A 24,969-nucleotide genomic window follows, 5' to 3' on the forward strand; every position below is an offset into this window, starting at 1 on the left:
ATATACATGGACAGTAGAACAAATAAACAAATGGGTAGAATATAGTGGAATACTATATAGCAATGAAACCAGAATGAAATATACACACAACAGCATGGATGAATCTTAAAGCATGCATAAAAATGAGCAAAATAAGTCAAAAACCATAGAATATGGACTATATGATTCTATCTATATAAAGTTCAAAAGCAGGCAAAGTTAAATTATATTGTTAAGGATGTATAATCATCCTTAAAGAAAATACTTAAAGAAAAGCAAGGAGCCCTGGCTGATGTAGCTCAGTGGACTGAGTGCGGGCTTGTGAACCAAAGGGTCACTGGTTTGATTCCCAATCAGGGCACATGTCTGGGTTGCAGGCCAGGTCCCTGGTGGGGGGCATGCAAGAGGCAACTGCACATTGATGTTTCTCTCCCTCTCTTTCTCCTTCCATTCCCTCCCTCTAAAAATACATAAATGCATAAATAACTAAAAGAAAAGCAAGGAAATGAGTAACATGAAAGTCAGGATAGCAGTTGTACTAACAGGGAGGGAGGGGCTGTGATCTGGCAAAGGATACACTTGGGAGTGGGCTTCTGAGGTGCTGGCAATATTCATTTTACAATTTATTTGTTCTGCTGTACTTATGTTTCTAGCACTTGTCTGTATGCCTGTGATCTTGCAAATATCAATATATGTATGTACATAAACACATTTAAATGGGAGGAGCTTCTGGACTTTGGAACCAAACAAAGAAACTGCTCAGTAGCTGTTTGAGTACATTACTGAAGGGGCAAAACAATAACACAAGACCCCAATTGAAGAAAGAAGATAATGAAACAAAAAAAAAGGGTGAATCTCCCTTTAAGAAAGGAATTAGTTTTTAATAGAAGGGAAACAAACAAACAAACAAAAAAACCCAGTGAAATCTAAAAGACCTTTGTGCAGGTGCTGTGCTATAAAATATTCTCATCTGTGCTGTTAATGAAGCTGGGTTTACAACCCGGTAAACTAAACAAAGAGCTTGTGTCGAGTTGATGAACCTGCTGGAGCTGAAGTCTAGTGTACTTAAGTGACGGTTTTTGCTTTTTCATTTTTCTTCTACCCAATGTAGAAAGATGCTGGCTCTATTGCTGTGGAATTGCTTTATCCCAAGACTGTCTTAACCCATTTGAAAAGCAAACTTCTACCTTTGTGACACTTGTCCCCTACAACTGAGAGAAGTCCCAGAGACACTAATAATGACTTATATATACAGAGTCCCAGTTGGGAACTAAGCACGACTTTCAGCAGATTGTAGTTACTGAAACATTTTGCCATGGCAGCCTTTAAATACTTCCTTACTTTGTGGCATGAGAAGCTGTTCCATTCCAGAGTCATCTCACATTTTCTCTGGTACCGCCCTGGAGTCTCAGTGTTTTCCCGAGGAGCCCTGGATTCTTTTAGTAAAGAACGGTACTTAGAAGCCAAGATCCGGGCTTGCACATTGCTGCGGGTGTGCCATTGTTGGTAGGGCCCCTCGGCAAACAGGCACAGGGAATACACACACACGCACATGCACACACACGCATTTTTTTTATATCTATCTCTATTATACCAAATGCCACGAGTTCACACTGACACTTCGAATTCCAGTCAAACAGCAAAGAGTTCTTTCAGGCCTTCCCCCTTTTTATGTAACTCCCTTCTCCAACACTGAGAAATCTATTTTTAAACATTTTGAATGTAACAAAATTTATAATGTGTGCACTGCTGGTTTTTTTTTTTAAACATTTTTCTCACTCGTATCAGTCTTTGCTCTCCAGGAACTGTCAAAAACTCCAGAGATTGAATTTATTTTACTCACGCAACCAACATATATTTATCAAACAAATACTATGTTGTCAGATAACGTTCTGGGGCTTGGGGATACAGCAGGGAACACAACATCACATTAGGAAAGGAACGTGGGAAGAGAATGATAGATAAAAAGCTAGGAAATGGCAAGCTGGGATCTGAACCCAGACAGCCTGGCTCCAGAATTCATACTTTACCATCTGCCTCTGATTGCTTTTGTAATTGCTCTCTGCCTTCCGCAAACTTTTACAGCTCTCTTGAATCCAATAAAAATGCCTCTGTCAGTTTCTAAATCTACACAATGCATCTTCCACATCAATTTTTCTTATGCTCAGTTTCCACATCTGTGAGAATAAACTAATTTCAACCTGCTGTGAGGATAAATGAAATGATGTGAGATGCCTGGTGCTACTTGTAGACACATCATGGGTATTTCGTGAAGTTAATTCTCCTGTTCTATTCTCAACATAAATGCTACCCTATAAAGTTCTCCCAGAACAAAGACTTTTTTCTCTTCCTCATTCAATCAATAATTTATTCATATAGCCATTTATTCTTTTTTTTTTGAGATTTTATTTATTTATTTTTAGAGAGAGGGGAAGGGAGGGAGAAAAAGAAGGTGGGAAACATTGATGTGAGAGAGAAACATCAATCACTTTTGCTTTTTGTATGAGCCTTGACTGGGGACCAAACCCACAGGCCAGAGATGTGCCCTGACTGGGAATCTTGCCTGAGACCTTTAGCTTTGTGGGTCAATGCCCAACCAACTGAGCCACACTGGTCAGGGCCCATTCATTCTTACATCCATTCAAAAAGCATTTATCAAAAATCCAATATAAGCCAGGCTTTCTGCTACTCATGGGTGTTGAAAACCACCCTGCCTGGTTTCAGAAGCTGTAACCCCCGCCAAGGCTAAGGCTGAGGGAATGACCTTGGACCATAAGCCACCAAGGAGACAAAAGCTTATCTCCCTGGCAGGAGCACCACTTCTGCTCCTTTTACTTCACCCTGCCTGGCCCCCAATGCTTGGCCGGTTAGCCAATGATGGGTAAGATGCCTCAAGGGAGGAATGAACTAAAATAGGCACGATCACCTGGGAGGCCCCCAAGGAAGGACTTGGGATGCTACAGCAAAAGGGGGTGATGGACCCTCGCCCCTCAGCTTTGACATAGCCTGAGTCCTCATTGTCTGCGAGAAAATCTCCTAATCTCTTGGCTGCCTTACTTCCCTTGCTCCACCTAAGCCTGAAACAATGACGGAGGGTGGTGCAGCCCTGTGCTGGGAAGGGCGGGTTCCCCGGGTGATCAGGCCTAAGAAAGAATATGTAAAATCCTGTAAAACCTGCTTTGTTTAGAATGCCCTCAATGAAATGATAAGGGTCCAAGCAAGAAGTAAGTTTGTTCCTCAAAGTTTTATAGCTCTTTAGCTATCTGACCCTGACTCAAAATAGGCCCTCAGAGTTCTTTGTTATCTATTGTTTGATCCTTACTTCCTGGCAGTGATTAATGAGCGTTACCCGAATTCCTGTGTAAAGGAACCCAATAAAAGCCTGCTCGGGCGGGAGAACGGGTCGCTCTCCCCTAGGGAGGGTGGCCATGGCGCTCCCCACTAGAGAGAGTGGTCGTTCCATCCCTATTTCCCCACAGGACCTGGTTGTCTCTGTGTATGTTTTTCTCATGTTTCGCCGAGCCATCCACAGCGTTCCGTGGTCACTGCAGGCCGGTGGCCGCGTCACATGGGGGATACAGAAATGGCACAGCCTCCATTCTCAAGGAGCTCACAGTCCCCTCCAGGAGACACACAGTTACAATACAATCGATATGTATTACAGCTCAGATGAGAGCTAGAAGGGTGGTCACGGAAGAAGCCTTCCATGAAAGCACGGGCTCTATCAGAGCAAGGACTGGTACAACAGGTCTTCTGCTCAAGTTGCCAAGGACGGTTAGATGAACATGTGTAATTGCTCTCTGCCTTCCGCAAATTCATACACAGGTGAATGAATTTGATTCAGTTCAACAAATCTCTCATAGACAATCTTACTGCCCAAGGCATTGTGCTCTGAACTGGGAGTGTGCAGGTGGAAAAGGGGCACCTCAAGGCTCTTAATGACCTTCCATAATACTTTTCCTGGCAAATGCAAACTTCTATAAAGAGATGTTTCAATAAATGGGGCGAATTGTAGGGGTAGGCAAGCTCCTGTGACAATGAGATGGTGAAGGGGGTGGGGGCTCTAAGGTCTCTCACCACAGGCCTCCTGGAATGAACTTGTTGAATTGAAGTGTGGCTACTTGTAGTAGATAAATGACAGTCACAGACAGCTTCCAGTCAAAGGAATAGTACAGTCAAATTGGTATTTATTGATAGGATGGAGGAAGGAAAGCCAAAATCAATGACATGGGCAAGGAGGCTGAATTAAGAATGCAAAGCGTGGAGTAGGCGTTTGGTGTGTAGAATGTGGCAGCCGTGCAAGTACTCAGGGACAGGGTGCAGCGTGAAAGGAGTATCGATGGAAGGCACCCTGTGAAACACTCTTTCAGCATCTGGCAGAGAAAAAGCAGCCCTGGAAGGACCCCTAGAGAGGAGCCAGAGGAGGACTAGGAGAGGCTGGTGTACTGGGAGTCCAAACGAGCGAAGAGAAGGCAGAGACAAGGAGGATCAGGAAGCAGGGAGCAGTCGTGTCCAGGGCTGTACAGAGAGGTCCAAAAAGCCTCCACGTGATCGGCAATACGGGACCTTTAGCCAGAGCAGTTTCTGTGTAAGGGGCGCGGGTGGGAGTTTCACAACAATAAACGAGTGAATGAGGGAGTAGAAAAAGTGAGGGTGAGGACGAAAATGAATGAATAAGTCAAGCGCTGTGCCCTCACTTGCCTTGGGAAATTCCAGAGTCAACGTCGGGAGATGGTGCGGAGGAAGGGCCTTCCAGACGGGGCTCTGGATGCCACCTAGGAAACCTGATAGCCTGGAAGCCCTCAGGTAGGCGCGGCTCCAAGGTCAGGGTCACCTCGGGCCTCTCAGCAACCCGTCACCTTGACGACCGACTCCAAAAACTGTGACGGGCGGAAGCAGTCAGATCATCTCGCGATATCTGGCAGGCCGGCGCCGGTCTTCTGGGCCTGGGAACCGCGGCCCGCTCTCGCGAGTCTTGCCTGGAGTCGGAGCGCGGGGCCAGGTCGTCAGGAAAGCTGTAGTTTAGGGCGAGAAACATGTCGGATTCAGAGCTCGGCAGGAAGTGGGACCGGTGCTTGGCGGATACGGTCGTCAAGATAGGTAAGAGGCTCCTCGCCCCTGGCAGCCCCGGTCCGGAGCCGATGAGCCAGCTCTGGGCTCCGCTGACCCGGAGGGCGGAAGGGAAGCTCCGCGAGAGGTCAGGCCGCCCGGCCTGTTCCTGTCCCTTAGGCCAGGGCCAGGTGCCGAGCCCGGGCTGGAGGTCACTCGGGCGGTGGGGGACGCGGGCCGGAGGAGCCTGGGCCGCGCCGAGTGGGAGGAGTGGAGTTGCGGCCCCGAGGAGGTGGGGGGATTGGGCTGGCAGGTGGCACAACCGCGTGCCAGAGGCTCGAAATCCTCCCTGCGGCCACATCTCCGGCGCGGGGAGTGGAGCCTGGTCCGGAGGCCACGGCCCACCCCAGCTGAAGCTGAAGTGCCTTCTGAAGAAGGTCATCGGGAGCATTTTATAACACCGCCAGACCCTGACGTGGTGAGTTGCTGTCATTCCCGAGCTGTAACCTGATTTATCCGGGCCTGAAACCGGAGACTCAGTGATGGTGAGCTGGAATGAGGATTGCCCTGGAAAGGAAGACATTGGTCACTTTGTAGTCCTTAGTGTAACTGTAGCCTTTTCACATGTGCTCGGGGACGACACGCAGTACCAAGAGGGAACTCCTTTACGGAGCGAACGCAAGTGCCAGACACTGTGCTGGGTGCGCAACTTCATTCATTACCCCATGCGGGTCACGAAATTGAGAGTCTGGTGGAGGGCTCTGCCCGGGGTCTAATAAATGGCAAAAGTGGGTATTTATCCCAGGCTTTCTGGCTTCAGGTCCCATGCTCGCTCTTCCACACTCGTTTTTATCATACAAATTTGATATTTTTGTGTGGAAATCTTAAAGAGTACTTAAGAGGATTGTCCTTGAGTGACAGTCTAGGAAAAGAAATGAGATTGTAAGTTCCATGACAGCAGGGATGTTTTTGGTTTATTCACTGCTGTATCCCCAACCCCTGGAAGACTGCTTGATAAAAGTTGTTAAGAGTGGATAAATGAAGTAATGTATCTCAGGTATTCAATACCACTTCACCCTTGAATTCACTACTGATCAGCGGTGTGATTTGGGGCAAGTTATTTAACTTCTCCATGCCTGTTTCCTCATTTTTAAATGGGCGATAAAAATGATTACTATCTCACAGACTTGTTGTGAAGATGAAATGAGTTAGTTTTATGTAAATGCTTGAGTAGGACTCATTTACTAAGAGTGGATTATCTTGGAAGTGACCAAAGAAATACACAATTTTTGTTATTCTTAACAGCTTACATTTTGGAGAGAAGATTTAGCACCTAGATATGAAGTGACCAAAGTAATTACTACCCAGTATGATGTAGTAGTTAAGAATGGGCGGTAGATAGAGCTGAGTTTGAATCATCCACTCTTACTCGTCACCCCCACGCTCAGTAGTTGTGTTGCTTTGAGTAAAGTCGATTAAATGGGGACAAAGAGACGGGTTTACCTAAAAGGATTATGAAGAGTGAAGGTCAGAAAAACACGTAAGATTCTTAGCGAAGTGCCTGGCACTGAGCATGTAGTGGATGGCGGTGGTGATTGCTGGTGGAAGAATTGTGTAGCCAGTGACCATCGCGTGAGGCGGCGTGCAGTGCCGGCATTTGTGAGTGCGACAGTGGTTGGGGGTGTGGCGTACACAGGTAAAACGGATGAGGCGCGGTGATGTACGACTACAGATAAAAATTAAAATGAATGATTCTGACTCTTTTTACGGTAGCACTATTATAAATCACGTGAGTGGAGTGATGGGCTAAGGTCATCCAGTAAGAGTTTGCACGGGGAGTGGGCCCGTTAGCTGACCTGTGGAGAAGGACTTGGAGGCGGATGGTCGGGGAGGGCGGGGAACTTGAGCAGAGGCCTAGCGGAACTTACAAGCAGGAGGAGGTTGAAGCCCGGAAAGGTGAAGCGGCCGCAAGCGGAGGAGCTGGGTTAGAACCCAGGCATTGTCATCTCGGCGCCCCTGTTCCTCAGGGATGGAGGTTTGGGTGAAGTCAGGACTGTGACGTGTCTTGGAGAGGTTCCACTTTGACTTGAAGGCTTTTTTACATGCATTCTGTGGATTCAAGGCCCCTGTTTTAGATTAAAGCCATTGCTTGATGCTTCCAGGGCTCGTTGCACGTAGGCCGGTGGGGAACCGTGGGACGGTTTTAAATGACAAATATTCATTGAGCTCTGGGCCAGCCGTGGGCAAACAGAGAAGCAGAAGGCATGTCACTGCCCTCCACAGGGAGTCGATGTGATAGAATGGGATTTTCGTATTGTTCTGGCAGTGTTTTATACAGAACAGATTTGGAGTAGAGGAGGCAAGCAGCACTGTAATTGTGAAGCAATAGAAGTCTGAACTGCTAGGCCGGAAAGAAATATTCGAGAAACTCCAAACTTTTCCCCCATTTATAAAATGAAAATTGTGTAACCCACTTCTTAGACCAGCACAGTGGCAAGGATGGAGTAGGAACTTGATAACTGATATTTTTTCTTATTTTCTCTCCAATTGGTTAACTTTACCTCGTCTTCATTCCTTATAAAGATGACTCCTGGCCCTGGGCAGGCAGCTCAGTTGGTTAGAGCTCTGACCCAGTGCGCCACGGTCGCGGGTTCAATGCCCCAGTCAGAGCACGTACAAGAGGCAACCAATGAATGCATAGGTGGGTGGAACAACAAGTCCATGTTGCTCTCTCTCTCTCTCTCTCTCTCTCTCCCCCTTCCTCTCTCTCTAAAAATTAAAAAATATATTTTTAAAAATGACTGCAAGGTTAGAACTTGGGTAAGTGGTAACATTATTGATCAGAATTTCGAAGTAAAACAGGAGTGGGGTATGTGTACCTCACTTACACCAAGTAACACATAAGACTTAGTAACTGGTTACATTTAGCAGGAGAGAGAGACAGTAGGGAGAAAACAAGGTCATGATTTTGGTTGCTTTTCTAAAGCTTACATCGTTGAATTTGAGAGCGATAACGGAGAAGTTGAAAGCGGGGAGCTGAGTTCAGATTTTGAGGCGGTTGTCCCTTTAGTGATGGTCTTAGACACGGGGCATAAGAGGGACGAGGCATGGAGTTGGACTTTGGGAGGCTTTATTTAGCCTGAGTGGTCCTTGAGACTGTGGGGAGGGGGGGACCCTTTTCTGCGGTGAGCGTGCTAGCTCCTGCTCTTACAGGCAGTGAGAACTCTTCAAACCTCTTTGGAGGCGTGCTTTTCTCATACTTTGGGGTGGAAATGGACTCGGAATGGCAGCCTGTCAGAAGACGGGGGTGTTTAGAAGAGTCAGGCAGGGAAGAAGGGCCAGTGTACGTGTCAGTTACCTATTGATACTTTTACACTCTCTGCCCTGACAGAGACCAAAGGGCAGCCACGATGAGTGGACAGCTCCCTTTGTGAGCATGTCTCTGTTTGGCTAAAGCCTTTTTGGTTTTGCCCTACTGGTTTGCTTGGGGCAGGGGGACTACTTTAATTGTTCATGTTTGGCCTAGGTGTTGCACAGATGCGTTAGATAGCCCTTGTAAACATGTACCTTAGGCATTGTTTCCTTTCTTTTTTTTAAAAGATTTTATTTATTTTTAGAGAGAGGGGAAGGAAGGAAGAAAGAGAGGGAGAGAAACATTAATGTGTGGTTGCCTCTCATGTGCCCCGTACTGGGGACCTGGCCTGCGACCCAGGCATGTGCCCTGACTGGGAATTGAACCGGCGACCCTTTGGTCACTTGCTTAATTCACATGTTCGATCATGTGTCCTTATGCTTTTGGGACTTTTATCAGCTTTTTATTTCACCTGGGGATGTAAATTACTGTCAGTAGCTCTTAATGTTAAAGAAGTGTTAGAAATGTTTGGAAGTAGTCAACCAGGAAACATGAACCAGAGAGCACTTTTATTTTCAAACAAGGAGAGAGTGATGCTTTAAATGCTAGTGCCAGCGCCTTACTGCAGGAAATGAAAAAGGGATGAAAAATATTACATTTCACGAATGTCATGTTCTGTTAGTTTTATGTGAATGCGTCATTAATGGCTTTTGATGACTTTATGGATTTATTTTTAAGTTTGTTATCAGATTTATTGGATGCTCTGGTTTTCTTTCCGCACTCACTTCAAGGCCTGTGCCGTTTATTTTCCTTGTAGTGCTGAGTAATTCATCTTGTACGCACCCACATACATCACACATTCTTGTTACTGAGAGCAGGAGGCATAGGCTCCTGCCAGTATAGACTGGATGGGAGGTTCTGTATGTTCCGTCTCCAGGGAAAGTCATTCCAGATGAGAAAGCCATAGACACGAGGCCTGTGGAGGCGCCTCCCTGTGGCTTGAGCATCCCTAAGCCCCGCACATGTGGGTCATGGAAGCACTGCCCCTGCCTCGGGGTCCTGTTGCGACTCCCTCCTGAGTGCTGAAGGCCAGTACCGGGGGCCCGATCTCATGACCGAGGGAGTGTGTGTGTGACAAAGGCCAGGGCCTCAGGGCTGCAGATTTGCCAAGACTTCGCGGAAAACCTGATCCCAGCACTTCCTGGGCTCCTGCGGAGGTCCTGGGAATCCCTAGTGTGACTTGAAAAGCTGTGAAATTGGTGGTGTCCCTCTTCCCTGCATTTCACTCCCACTGTGAGAGGAGGATAGGGGATATCTAGTGTTCCTAGTCCATGCATTGGCCAGGAAATCTGAAATGGTTGGGGGAGGGGTAGGCCAAGGCTGCTGATGCTTTTCTGAAAAGGCTGTTTTTGCAAGACTGGTATATTAAGCACTACGGTGTTTTTCATTTTCTTGGTGACAAGGAAGACTGCAAGCTGCGGGCATTTGTAAGCAGCCCCTAGAATGTATTCCATTCAGCAGGCCACGGTAGCATTCATGTGCCTTTGCTTTTCTTTTGCCCATTTTTCCCCATTAGAAATAAATGCAGTTCCAATAAGCACCTCTCTGTGCCTTTTCCTCGCGTCTATAAAATAGTAGTACCTGCCTCAGAGGGTTGTTGTAAGTAAGGAAATGAAATAATCTCTGTAGAGCAATTAGGGCATTAGCTGTTCTTGAGAAATGTTAGCTGCATTAGTGATCATAAGTTAAGAAAACACATTTGCTCTGATCTTGGCTGTTGTGAGTAGTGTGGAAGCCTCAGTACACACACACACACACACACACACACACACACACACACACGCAGAGTCTGTCTGGGAAAATGTCCAGCCATTGTTAATGTAATGAGAACGGTTTGCATAACATCGGTGTGACCTGGCAGCCAGGAGACTGGACTGGAATGTGCATGTGTGAACAGTGACGACTTCACTGTACTAGTCAGTGGGGGCGGTAGACACTGTTGACTGAGCATGTGCACTGTGTGGCCATCACATTTAAAATGACTGAGCGAGTACAGCAATAAATCTGCATCAAGGATGACTCAGAAGGCTTTCAGGGATGATGCAGTGAGTGCAGCACAAATAAAAGTGTGGCACATACATTTCAAAGATGGTTGAGAATCTGTTGAAAGTGATCCACGTTCTGGAAGGCCTGCAACAAGCAGAACCCCAGAGAATGTCAAACATGAATGGGCTGCAATAACAAAGATTGGTGACCCACAATGCAAGAACTAGAAACTAATCTGGGAATTCGAAAATCTACTGTGTCTGAGATTTTGATGTAGGGTCTTGGCAAGAAACGTATTGTGGAAAAATTCATCCCATGGCTTCTGTTACCAGAGTAGAAGGAATGCTATTCAGTAGTAGTTGCTAAGGACTTGATTCAAACTGCGACCAATGAACCAGATTTCCTCAAGGTCATAACTTTGAAGGGGACTGAGTACAATGTGCCCTGTGTACAATGTTTCTGTGTCTTGTATCTGCTTCAATAAATGCCTCTACTTTTTAATATTGCACGGCTAGATACTTTCTGGACAGACCAAAACACTGTGTGTGTGTGTGTGTGTGTGTGTGTGTGTGTAACAATTACATACATATAATTGTTAATGTATTCTTCCCAACACAATACCAGGGATTGTGACAAGCCTGGGGTACGGGGGTTGCACAGATGAATGGGCACTGGCCCTCCCCTTGAGGGGCTTATCTCTCTGAGGAGTGTGAAAAGGAGGCAGTGACATTGGAGTTTCATCTTGGGACCATGTGTAGGCGTTTAGTAGGTGGGCCAGGTGGAGGACTGCATTCCAGGCCCCAGAAACTGTCCGGGCAGCGTCCCAGAAGAAGAGACTGACTCCTGCGGGGGGTGATGGTAATGGCTGCCATCTATCGAACACTTGCCGTGTCCCAGACACTGTGCTAAGCTGTTATATTTTACACGCATTATATCATTCAGTCCTATATTTTCCCGATGTTTTTCCAATTTTTGTATTGTGATAAAATATACATGATATAATCGATCACTGTAACCATTTTTATGTGCACAATAAACGGTAGTATCAAACACATTCATAATGCTGTGCAGCCGTTACTGTCACCCATCTCCATAACTTCTTTTCTTCTCTTAAAGCTGAAGCTCTGTCCCCATGTGATAATGACTCCCCGCTCCCACCTCCCCCAGCCCCGGGCAGCCACCACTCCACTTTCTGTCTCCATGATTTTGACTGTTCTACTAGGGACCTCACATGAGCAGAACCGTGCAGTATTTGTCCTTTTCAGACTAGCTCATTTCACTCTGCCTTATGCCTTCAAGTTTCATTCATGTTGTGGCGTATGTCAGAATTTCATTCCTTTTAAAGGCTGAATAATATTCGTGTGTGTATGCACGTGTGTTCACTTTGTCAATGGACACAGGTTGCTCCCACATTTTAGCTATTGTGAGTAATGGTGTTATGAACATGGGTGCATACCCAGAAGTGGAATTCTTGGATCATATATTCTATTTTTGATATTTTGAGGATCTGCCATATTGTTTTCCACGGCAGCTGTACCGTTTTACATTCCTACCAACAGTGCACAAGGGTCTCAATTTCTTCATGTCCTTACCAACACTTCCCTCCCTCCCTTCCTTCCTCTTTCCCCTCCCTTCCTCCCTCCCTCTCTCTTTCTTTTCTTGACAGTAGCCATCGTAGTGGGTGTAAGGTAGCATCTCATTGTAGTTTTGATTTGCATTTCCCTCATGATGAAGGGTGCCGAGCATCTTTTCATGTGTGTATTGGCCATTTGTTTATCTTCCTTGGAGAAATGTCTTTTCAATATCTTTGTTGTTGTGTTTTAGACACTTGTTCTGTGTATATTTTGGATATTAATCTCTTACTAGATGGTTTGCAAATATTTTTTTCCACTATGTGAGATGCCTTTTTACTCTGTCGATATTATCTTTTTTTTCTTGGGCTGCAGGAGACTTTATTGATCTAAGGGTTGAGGATAAGTTCGTGCACAGGGAGGTGGTAGTGGTGGCGTGGCCATGGCTGCTTGTGTAGCTGGTCCGGTGGCTGCTGGCAGCCACATCTGGGGGCCATGTGGTGCCGTCCTGACTGCCCAGCACTTGCACCTGGAAGGCAGACACGGGTGGGGTCCCGTGCCTGGTGATCAGACCTCCTCTGGGGGACAGTGAACTCTCGTGAGGTTTGTATATGCGTGTAAAAAAGAGAGAGAAGGGAGAATTACATTTTTCCCCCTAAACTGCCAAAGGAAGTTCTACAACTTGGTGGGTATTGATAGGCTGATGCATTGACAGACTAATTGATTTTTAAATTTCATGGAACAGTTCATCATCCATTTACTTCATTTCAAACATACATACTTGCCCCCGCGCCCTCGTTGTTGTTAAGTAATGTTGAAATTGACAGCCAGCCAACATTGCACCAGTGTTGCCCACACCCACCCACTTGTTGCCTTTGGGCTTCATTGTGTTATGATACTGTCTTTTGATGGACAAAATTTTTAAATTTTCATGGACAAGTCCAACTTGTCTATTTTTTTCATTGTTGCTTGTGCCTTTGGTCTCTGAGCAGGAAAAACCTCCATGTTTCTCTTTTACTCACATACTCCCAGGACTTCTGACATCAGATGTGGGAGTTTTCCACTCTACGCAATTCTCTGGCACCAGCTAGATGTTCTGTAATTCAATTCAGTTCTGACGCCAACTGGAGTTAGCACAGACCCCGCCCCCACTGCCCGCCCCCCATGCTAAGGGCTCTTTCCCGTCGTCCGGCCCCACTCAGGTGTCAGTCACAAGTGCAGATTGTTACCCCTGCTTCTGACTGGCTGGCTGGCTGTGTGAACCAGAGGCTCCCACAACCCCCTGCTAGGGTTTGATCATTTGCTAGAATGGCTCATAAAACTGAAGAAAGCAGTGTACTTACTAGAGCACCAGTTTATTACCGAGGATGTTAAAGAACATGAGTGAACAGCCGCACGAAGAGATAGGTGCGTAGGGTAAGATCCTGAAGAGGCCCCAAGAGCAGGAGCCTCTGTTTCTGTGGAGCCGGGGTGTGCCGCCTTTCAGGTCATGGCTGTGCTCAGCGGCCTGGAAGCTCTCAGAACCCCGCACTGTTGGGACTTTTATGGGTGCTTCATCACAAAGGTACGATCAGTCCTTAATTAATTCCTAGCTCCTCTCCTCTTTTTGGAGAATGCGGAGAGACAGGGGAGGCTGAAAATTCCAAGCTTGGCTTGGTCTTTGTGGTGACCGACCCCATCTGAGGCCATCCAGGAGCTCACCAAGAGTCACTTCATTAGAACGAAAGACACTCCTATCGCCCAGGAAATTCCAAGGGATTTAGGAGCTCTGTGCCAGGAAGTGGGGATGGAGAACCTATATATGTACGTGTATGTGTATATATATATTTTTCCTACCATTTTACAGTGTTGTGTCCATGAAGTCATTGCCAAACCCAATGCAACAAAGCTTTTGCCCTATGTTTTATTTAAGAGTTTTATAGCTTTAGATTTTATGTTTAGATCTTGAGCCATAATGAGTTAGTTTTTGTATTTGGTGTCAGGTAAGGGAGGATCCAACTGCATTCTTTCGCATATGGATATCCAGTTTTCCTAGCACCATTTATTTAAAAAGACTGTTCTTTCTTCATTGAATGGCCTTGGCACCCTTGTCAGAAATCATTTGATCGTATGCAAGGGCTATTTCTGGGCTCTCTGTTCCATTGGTCTACGTGTCTTTGTGCCGGAGCCACACTGTTTTGATTACTGTAGCTTTGTAGCTAATTTTGAAATCAGGAAGGGTGAGTCTTCCAGGCTTGCTCTTATTTTCCAAGATTATTTTGGCTGTTGAGGGTCCCTTGATATTTCATGTACATTTTTGAATGGGTTTTTCGATTTCTGCAAAAAATATGTCACAGGATTCCAATAGGGACCTGTAGATCACTTCGGGTGGTATTGGCATCTGTTACCAAGTACTGGTCTGTGGTATGGAATCCCGCATTCCGTTTATCCATTTGTCAGCTGATGGATTTCCATTGTTCACACTTCCTGGCTGCTAGGAATTATGCTGCTGTCACCCAGTGTGCGAATTTTCGTGTGGACATACGTTTTCATTTCTCTTGGACATGTAATAGGAGTGGAATTGCTGGGTTGTATGACCGCTCTTTACGTAGCACTGAGAAAAACCATTAAATGTTAAGTTGAAGAGTGACGTGGCTGAATTCTGATTTCAGAAAAATCACTGAATTAGCATGAGGAGAATGAATTGGAAAGGGTCGGAGTGAAGACAGACAGGTGGGTTAGCATGTTGCTGCAAGATCGTGCCGAAGACGGTCAGCCTAGGGGGAACCAGAGAGCAGGCGAGGACAGGAGTGGAGTGGATGCTGAAGTGATGGTGACAGCACAGTGGTGGTACTTACAGCGCTTGAAAGGCAGGCCCACGAGTGGGAGGAGCGGAGTGGTGCCTGGCCTGTGTAAATCGAGAATGGTGTTGGAGTTGACCAATAAGACAGGCAGGGGGGAACCCAAGTAACATTCTGTGGTTTATTAATTTCTGGTTTGTCTTGAGATGGGTCATTGGTTATACGCAGCTCAGTCAACAGGATGAAAGTTATCGCTTTGCTATATGTTCATCTTCACAAAAAAAAGGGGGGTTGGCCTTGTTCCTTCCCTGTTAAGAAAGTAGGACAGGCCTTTCCGGTGGTGACGACCTCCGCACGACAACATCCCTCTCACTAAGGCTCTCCTTCGTCCCTCTCCAGAGGAGGACAGGAGGAAGCACGAGAAGCGCCTGGTGCAGAGCCCCAGCTCCTGTTTCGTGGCTGTGAGATGCCCAGGATGCTGCACAGTCACCCGTGTCTGTAGGCCTGCACGGACGGTGGCCTCGTGCGCTGGCTGCGCCTCTGCCCCTGGCCGCCTGCAGGAGGAGCAGCCAGGCTGACAGAGGGTGCCCCTTCAGAAGGAAGCGGCACTAAAAGCACCCAAATCAGGATGAGTGGGGAACCGTCCCAATGGGCATATTTTGAATTAAAAAAAAGTGGACAGTAAATGACTTAGCAGCTAGCCCTTCTTGGAATTAGCCACCAGATTTTGTGTGTTCATCCATTAATCAGTTGAGTGTAGTTAAGTTAATTGTTTCCGGCCATTTTAACGTTAAAAAATACTACACTGAAAGAGGCCTTGAATAAAGTCATGGAAAAAGAAAGCAAATTATTGTTTTTCTTTAAGTATCAGTTCATCTGATAAATGTGGGTTACCGCAAAGTATTGGTGGTTCACCAAAAATTGCCTTTTGGTGGCCTGTGTTTGCAAACCGATGCCTCTCCATTTCAGGGAGTGATATCAATTAGGCTCAACCAAAATACTTCAAAGGGTTTTGTTTGTTTATAGGTTTGGGTTTCAAATTAGTACATGTTAATTGTTGAATTACTAGACATGTTTTGTTACATGGATTTCTAAACAGGGTATGTATTTCTAAGCAATTTCTAAACAAGCGCAGAAATGCTTTTTCCATTGGCAGCAGCAATACATGAATAATGGAACATTGCGATCTTGCTAGAGGAGACTTTTCTGTTAGCATTATAGAATAATGTAATTAGGCACTATATGGAACTTGAAAACATATTTAAATTTTTGCCTGGCTGTGGTTTTATGCTTTCCTAAAATGAGGGCTGAAATAGTTTATTAGTAAATATGCTGAATTGCTTTCTCTGGCAAGTGCATTTTAGTATTGCATCCAAGTAAAAATACAAATATTTACTTATAAAAGTCATTTGGTGTGGCAGTATTTTTACTACGGCCATTGACCCACTAGTGAAATGTTGGGGCATTGCTGGGTTGGATCCTATTTGCTTAAAGGCCAAGAGAGGGAAAGAGAGACGAAGCAAACATTAATTTAATGCTGGTTATTTGCCATCGTGTTTGGTACACTAACATACTACCCTTTTTCACTTTTCCAGCAACTCAGTGAGGAAGTTTATCTTTGTTTTTGCAGCAAGAAAAATAATGTGCAATGATATTTATAGAAATTGAGAAGCTTATTTTAAAATCTATATGAAAAACTAAACAATCCAAAATAGCCACAGCAATTATTTGCTTATTCATAAAGATTTTATTTATTTATTTTTAGGGAAAGGGAAAAAGGGAGGGAGAAAGAAAGGGGGAGAAATATTGAGGTGAGAGAAGTATCAATCAGTTGCCTTTCACCCGCGCCCCATCTATAGACCAAACCTGCAACCTGGGCATGTGCCCAGACCGCCAATCAAACCAGTGTACCTTTCGCTTCGCCCGATGACACCCAGTCAACCAAGCCACACCAGTCAGGGCAGCCAAAGCAGTTTTTGAAAAGAAAAACCAACTCGTAGGAATAACATTACCTGATTTCAAGACTTACTGTAGAGCAGCAGTAAATAAGACTCTGGTACTGGAGGGATCAGTGGGATCAGCTGTGTCCGGAAACACTTGTGCACCCACAAATATGTGGCCAGTTTATTTTTGACAGAGATGCCCAGTCGGTTAATGGGGAAAGGGCTCTTTTCAGCAGATTGTGTTAGAATTACTGTACATCCATGTAGAGAAAAAAATGAACCTCATTATCACGCATAAAAAAATTAACTTGCAAGGATTACAGACCTAAATGTAAAAGCTAAAACTGTAAAATCTCTAGATGAAAACAGGAGAAAAGTATTTGTGACCTTGAGTTCAGCAAAGATTTCTTAGGGCACAAAAAAGCAAAAATTCACAAAGAAAAATTGACATACTGGATTTGATCAAAATATACAATTCTTGCTCTTTGAAAGACACCATTAAAAAATCAAAAAGAGCGCACTTTCCCTTTCCACCCAAGACTGCGTCTGTCTCCCTGGGTGAGTCGAACCCTCGAAGATGTCTCTCCGGAGCTGAGGGGAGCAGACCGTGGGGGAGCGGAGCAGGGCCGAGCCGTCTAGCTGGAGGGGCCGCCCCGCAGCCCGGCTGTACGCCGAGCCACTCTGCCGCTGCGTAGCCAGGCTCCACTGCGCCCCCAGTCGGTGGCCCCTGTGGGTGCTGAGTTGGTGCCAACAGCCGTGGACCGACACTAGCAACTATCATAGCTTTGCCTCCTTCTTACTGAAAAACAAAAACTCAAGTGCATATTGTTTCTTTAGCCTAAGTGAGAAGGTTGTTTTGGAAGCAGAGGTGAACCAGGCTGCTCAGTTGGGATCAGCAGGAAGCCGACCCTTCATTCTTGTCCCCGACAACTGCACCCAGCCGCTGTTACAGAGCCGGGTGAGCAGCCCGAATCTTGCCAGCTCTCCAAACATTCTGTGTATCCCAAACGCTTTGAGTCCACAAAGGGATAAACAAAATGTGGACTGTTACTCAGCCTTAAAAAGGAAAGGAAAGAGGGTGGGGGAGTAGCGTGAAAGTGGTCAGAAGACAGACTTCTGGTGGTGAGACACATGCGCACTGGAGGTGTGCCGTACAGCGTGATGACTGCAGCGGGCACTGCCGTGTGGGTGATTCGAAGTTGCTCACGCAGTAGGTCCCACAAGTTCTCGTCACAGGGGAAAACAAACAGTAAACAGCACCGAAAGACAAGCCACCGAATGGGAGAAAACATTCGCAATACATATATCTGATAAAGGAGTTGTTTCCAGAATAAATTAGGAAATCTTAACATTATTCATAAGACAACTCACTTAAGAAAATGGGTAAAATGTTTGAAAACATTTTTAACAAAAGAATGAAAATTGTAATGAGATACCCCTACACGTCCATTAAAATAGTTTAAATTAAAAAGACTGACAGCACTAAGGTTCGTGAGGGTGCGGAGCAGCTGGCATCTTGCACACGGCCGCGCGAGTGTAGAATGGTGCTGCCACTTTGTACAACTGCTCGGTAGGTTTCATAAAGTTAAATGTACCATCTAGTCGTTCTCCTCCTGGGGACTAGCCCAGGGGAAATGAAAGCACACCCACAAGGGGTCTGGAGTATGAATGTTCATAGCAGCTTTGTTAGTGATGCCCGCAAACTGGGAAGAACCCAGATGTCCATCACAGGTAAATGGATAAGCAAAACGTGGACTAGCCATAGTTTACAACACTTGGTAATAGAAAGGGACAAGTTGCTCATGCGCGCAACAACATACATACGTTCAGAATCATTAGGTTGGGTGAAAGAAGCTAGACACAGAAGAGTACGTACTGTCTGTCCTGGGGCTTCACCTCCCAAACACCCTCCAAACAAACAGACACAGAGCACAGGCAGACCTTGGAGATGGGCGTCCAGTGCTGGACCACAGCAATAAAGCGGGTCATAATCGTCTTGCTGGCGGAGGGTCTTGCCTTCAGTTTGTGAAAGCACACGTCTGTGAAGCTCAGTAAAGCAAGGCGCAGTAAACGATGTATGCCTGCGTATACCTTATGATCCCCGTAAGATTCCAGCAAATGAAAAGCAATCTGTGATGACGAAATACAAGAGGTGAGTGGTCGTCTGGGGCAAGGGGCGAAGGGAAGGATGGACTGCTGAGGGAACTTTGGGTGGGGGATTGCGGTGCTGGTTCCACATGTATGTACCCACCTATCTAACTCATTGAATTGTACCGTCTAAAAGGGTACATTTTATTCTACATAAATTATGCCTCGAACAGTTACTTAAAGCCAAAAGGATAAAGTATGAAAAGGATATGAAAAACACTCAGCGTCGGTGAAGATGTAAGCACCCGGACCCTTAGGCTCAGCTGGTGGAAGCATGAGCCAGGGTAACCCCTTTGGAACATTGGCAGTATCTGCTAAAGCTGACTGTGTGTACACCCTGTGACACGGCAGTTCCACGCCTGGGTTCGCATATACCCGGGAGACATGCATGCATGTTTCACCAAGTGACTTACCCTACAGTGTTCACAGAACACTGTTCTTTTTTTTTTTAAAATAAGTGATATTTTTATTGGATTTCATTATTTTTTTTAAGATTTTATTTATTTATTTTTAGAGAGGGAAGAGAGGGAGGGGGAGAGAGAGAGAAAGAGAGAAACATCAATGTGCGGTTGCTGGGGGCCGTGGCCTGCAACCCAGGCATGTGCCCTGACTGGGAATCGAACCTGCGATGCTTTGGTTCGCAGCCCACGCTCAATCCACTGAGCTACACCAGCTGGGGCAACAACACTATTCTTAACAGGAGCAACTAGAAACTACCCAAATGCCCATCAACAGAATGGATAAGTAAATTGTGGTGTATTGATATAGTAGACTACTATTCAGCAATGATAATGAATGAACTTTTGATACATACAGCCATTCACAACACTGTCAGGTTAAAGTTCTCACTGCGCGATTCCATTTCTACAAGTTTAAAAACAGGCAAAAGTACTCTGTGCTATTAGAAGTCAAGGTGGTTATTTTGGTGGCGATGTGGCGACCTTTGGGTGGAGTGCTCTGACGAAGGGAACACAGGTGGGCTTCTGGGGGTGGTGCTCAGCTCCTGCTCCTTGCTCTGGTTGCTGGTGATGTGCTGTGTCCAGTTTGAAAATTCATCGACTGGTATACTGAATTGTGCAGCTTTCTGTGTGTATATTTCAATAAAATGTTTTTAAAAGATGTACTGTCATGGAAGGCTCTCCTTGATCATTATAAAGTGAGAAGAGCAAGTTGTAGAACATCACGCATGGTATGATACTATTTATATAAGTGGGCTGGTAAACTTAATCCAAAGTATCCCTTGGGAATAATAATGATGCTTGGAGGGGAGAGTCATTAACTCTGCTTTTTGTAATATAAGCAAATAAACAAATGAGAACAGTTTCTTTTCAGAAAATGGTTTACCACTGAATTCAGTTGGTTCCTATAGTTGAAGACAGTGAATGCTCTAAATAAGTATGTTAAGTCTAGTTTTGTTATTGAACGGGTTAGTAGTTCAAAGTGAAAGTTCAACTTTGAAATTACGCTCGTCTCCATTAATGAAGTTTCTCATTGATTGACAGGTTGAAGGGATTTACTTGCTCTTGGTAGATGTGATGATGTCCCATTGTTGTTTTTCTTGGATGGCCCCATGTTAATAACCTCCATGAATTCACAGACTTACAGAACAATAGATGACTAGAACCGGAAGAAACCCTAGGGATTCATTTGGTCCATTGGTTTTTAAATGTCTCCCGGAGTATCCCAGGGGTTGCCTCTGGGTAGGAGTAGGTACGGAGAGAAAAGTGGGGGGGGGGCTGAGAAAGTGCTTTCTAGTCAGGTTTCCAACCCCCTCGCCCTCCCGGCCCCGCCCCACCCCGCCCCACAGAGCAGCTCCACTTCGATCTGTTTTATTTTTCTGTTTTCTATGTAATGCATATTTTATTTGGAAAAATAATTTTATTCTCTGGGGGTTGGGAAGGCTGGTAACAACTAAGTTATTTCAACTCTCTCATTTCACAGATTAGAAAATTGACACCTGGGGAGACCGAGACCTTTCTCTAGGCCCATCAGATAGGGTGATTTGTTTGGAGCCTGTTTCTGTCTCTGGATATTGGGCAGGTTCGTCCAGGAGACTGCTGTCTTCTGTTCCCAGCTAACAAACCTTCTCCTCCTGCATTTAACCAGCCATTGGGGTCCCGCCCACAAGGCACAGACAAACCCCCCCTCCACTTCCCCACCACTGACCTGGAACTAGTTTGGAGCTTGCTGTAGGACACCGTTCCTCCTGAACGGAGCTGGTTTCTGTTCCAGCCAGAGACCGTCCCCACGTGAGATGGCTGTTTGGAGTCGTACAAGGTGTAACAAACAGGAGAGTGCGTTCATTACTAGTTTCCAGAATGTGCTCTGTGGAGCCCTAGAATCTGGGGGTCCCCTCTGGCACAAGTATGAGGTTCAGGAGGCGGGGCCTGGATGCTCCTGGAGCTCCTCAAATAGAAGCTTAGTTTTTATCTGTTGAACGTACTGGAAGAAAGGCTTTCTTTCTGTCTGGAAACTGTCCCAAGCCTCTTACTCTCTGTGAGTGCCCAGCCACAGCCCTTTCAGACTAGTGCCCGCACAGCACCGGGTCACGGATCCACACGTCTGTGTGTGCACGCTCTTTCGGCAACTGAAAACAAGATGGGAATGAAGAAAGGAAAAAGGAACAAACGATAATTTAAATGACTTTTTAAAAAATGTAGGTCATAATTTTAAAGGTTTTTTTTTTTTAATAAAAGAATGCTTGTAAAAAAGGAAGCTAGAAAGAAGGAAAGAAGTGAAAGTCTGTTGGAATTGGTAGCTGTTAACAGCAACTTAGCTTGTCATTTTTAAAAATGAGTGGAGAAAGTGAATCTGAAATGCTCCTTAGCATGACAGGAATCAGAAATACAAGATATAAACTTAAGTGCAAACGAGAAAAAATGCGGGATGTGAGAGTAAGGGTGAATGTTAATGGGTGGCGGGGAGTTGAATAGGAAAGCGATAGGGGCATGTCCTGGGGAGGGGGCAAGTGGATGGGCAGACCACGGCGGGCCACGGGGCGTGTTTAAGGTCACGTGGACTCTGCGAGTTGCTTCAGTGATGTATCTTCTAGTAAGAGTTTTAAAGCTATTTGATTCATCATTGACAGTGTACATGGGAGGAATTGGAATCCTGTGCTTTTACTTCAGGTTTCTTTATCCAACCTAAACCTGCATTAGGATGTGTAGGATAACTTATAATTAATGTAACGCTCTCACAGAATTGTTGATGGATTTGTAGACTTACTTAACTTTGACAAATGTTTACAAGTTAGAACAAATGTTTCTGATTGTTTGTCAGAACCTGCACGTATGAACCACTCAGAATTCCTGTTTGATGGAAGTTAAATGATTAACTGAAGCAATTGATTTAAAGCAACATAATTCACTTTTGACTAGGAAGGTTGTCCTCAGAAAGCTGCTCATTTCTTGGCATCGTTTCAGATGACTACATCGAAATCCATTAGCTGTAGGAATGTTTATTTTTATTTTTTAACCATCTCAGCGTAGGCCTCTATGTGACAAACCCTGAGCTTGTAGGCTCATGAATATCCATCCAACTTGGATTGGAAGCAAAAGTACAGTCGATAACTGCCCCCATCATGTTCTGTCTTGATATTAGAAAAAATGCTGTTAGTCTTATGTTTTCGCAGAAAGATCGACTGTGATCATTGACAAATTACAACTTATTTTTCTTCTTGTTTCAGTGTCGCTTGAAATTCATTTTATTTCAGTTCATAACTTGCATTTTAGGAGATTTCTTTTCTTCACTGAGTTTATAAAACTAAATTTTTGATTTCTTAAAGTATCCGGTGATTGGAGAGGTTTGCTTGTGGGGCTTTGCGGAACAGGACGCCTTTAAGGACCGGCCGTGGAGTGCTGCCGTCCTGCGAAGGCCTCGGGGGGTTGTGTCCTGTCCACCCGCGTAGCCTGGGCGCTTCGTCGGAACCAGACCTGAGTAGCAAAGCAGCAGCTGCTTGCTCGCAGGAAGCCCCAGAATTCAGGCGTTCACCCCAGCACCTTTGCAATGCCGATTTGAGATACTCACCGTTTGCACCAGCTGTACCTTAAATGCAGACCCCTTGGTATCTTTTTAAAATATTTGACCCCCTTTTCCATCTCTCTTTTACTGTGTCCATGACTGCGTCTGTCTTTACCTAAGGGTCTGTTATTTCAGAATCATCATTAAGTGTTGTCACCCCTACTCCGAAGTTCCTAAGTCCTGTCCGGAGGTCCCTTAAACACCGACCCTTTCATTTCTGCCTAGCTTGGAATGCAGGAAAGGTGGGGGGATGGATGTCAAGGAGGGACTGAAGTATGTAAGGCAACATTTTTTAGTTTCATGGGCAGAAAAGATTGTCTGTGCTCCCTGTAGGTCATTTCTCTTGCCACCGTCTCTCCGCCTCCCTTCTCTAACGGTTCGGGTGCTCTGCCCATTGCTGCCGGTACATCCTGCTCCTGTCACTGTGTCTTGCACTCCATCACTAGACAGTGAGCAAAGTGAGTGCAGGAACTTACGCCCCAGGGCCCAGCATAGTGCCCGGCTCACGTGAGGTCGGGACTCGGTTTGTATAAGTAAGGAAATACTGCACATCGTGTGGGCCAGGATGAATTTGGGAGTGTACTTAATTTTCTTTGCTAAGTCAGAATCAATGATTGTAATCGTCTGATTGTAATCTGTATGTGTGTAAGGAGGCTGCCCTGGCAGGAGTGCAGTGTGGCAGCCAGGGACTGGGCTTCTGGGGTCAGGCTGCCTGGGTTCAAATCCCAGGTGTGTGACTTGAGGCAAGTTACTTAAACTTTCTGTGTCTTAGTGTCTCTGTCTATAAAATGGGGCTAATAAAAGAAGTTTATTGTGAGGATCAAAATGAGGTGATTTTTATCCCAAAGCATAAGTGCTTAGTGAATGCTCTTTACTTAATGTTGCGTGGTGTTCCTGAAAAGAATGTGCATGTTGCAGTTTTATAAATCAAGTTATATTTTAGACTTATTAAGGGAATTTGGTATTAAAGCTTATTTAGTGACTTATAAATAGCACCAGTGTTTTTGTAGTTATCCAGGTAGAAGTTTTCACCGTTTTCTTTGCAGCCTTCCCCACAGCACCCTGCAAAACCCCAGATACACATACACACACACTTAATCAGTTGTTAAGTCCTGCACATTCTGCCAGCAAAATGTCTCTTGCTTTCCAAGTAATCCTACACACCTTCGTCAGATGAATCTTCCTAAAGCACAGCCTCAGTCTTGTTAGCCTGTTAAAAAACTCCTCAGGGAAGCCCCCTGCCTGCCGAATTAAGTGCTGTGGAGGCTCCTTGGCCCAGATTCCGGGGCCTGCAGAATGAGTCCCACCCCTTCCCAGCCTTATCTCCTGCTCTTCGGGACGCCTCGTGCTTTAGCTGGACTGCCGTCCTGCCCCACTCCCGCCTCCCATCCCGTTTTCCTATACAGGCCCTGCTTTTCTGCCACTGGGGGAGTGCATGCCCAATCCCCCAAAACTCTGGCTGTTAAAAGTCTGTCCTTGCCCTGGCTGGTGTGGCTCAGTGGACTGAGTGCCAGCCTGCGAACCAAAAGGTCGCCAGTTCGATTCCCAGTCAGGGTATATGCCTGTGTTGTGGGCCAGATCCCCGGTTGGGGGTGTGTGAGAAGCAACCAGTTGGTGTATCTCTCTCCTTCTCTTTCTCCCTCCCTTTCCCTCTCTCTAAAATTAAATAAATAAAATCTTTTTTAATAAAAAAAAGTCTGTCCTTTAAGGCAGCTCAAACACCACCTCTTTCTTGAAGGTTAAAAAAAAATCTTCCCGGCAGAACACTGCCCCTCTCTCAGGGCACCGAGGATCTGCTTTTGTTCGCTCTTATGGATACCTGACCTGTCACCCTTTCCTGCTCACGAGCTCCCCAAAGACGAGGCGGTGTCTTAGTTGCCCCTGACCTTGGTTCACCGCAGCACTCTTGCTTGCCCCCCGGTGCTCAGCACCCATGTAAAGTTTGGGCTTGTTCCTGAGAGACTTTTTGTGGGAGAAGACAAGGACAGTGGTTCCGCAGCGCGCTGCCCTTCCGAGCTTCCTGCACACACGCGCTCTTTGGTCCTCACTGCGCCCGACCAGGGCTGGGCCTCGGTAACGTA

At 45.7% G+C, this 24,969-nt stretch overlaps 1 protein-coding gene across 2 annotated transcripts in view; it reads left to right on the top strand.

Annotated features, from left to right (window-relative positions):
* The first annotated feature begins 4,917 nt into the window (after positions 1-4,917).
* Positions 4,918-24,969, top strand: part of MICOS10 (mitochondrial contact site and cristae organizing system subunit 10) — a 31,119-nt gene continuing 11,067 nt past the window's right edge. Inside the window, exon 1 of one of the 2 annotated variants that reach the window (XM_045858446.1) lies at positions 4,918-5,079. In XM_045858446.1, the coding sequence (XP_045714402.1) occupies positions 5,016-5,079 (64 nt within the window). In that variant the 5' untranslated portion in view covers positions 4,918-5,015. The remainder of the gene's footprint in view (positions 5,080-24,969) is intronic. The other variant, XM_045858447.1, reaches the window with a different exon arrangement.

Source organism: Phyllostomus hastatus, unplaced genomic scaffold (genome assembly GCF_019186645.2).
Source record: "Phyllostomus hastatus isolate PE091 unplaced genomic scaffold, TTU_PhHast_1.1 phas_scaffold_182, whole genome shotgun sequence".
Classification (NCBI taxonomy): domain Eukaryota; kingdom Metazoa; phylum Chordata; class Mammalia; order Chiroptera; family Phyllostomidae; genus Phyllostomus; species Phyllostomus hastatus.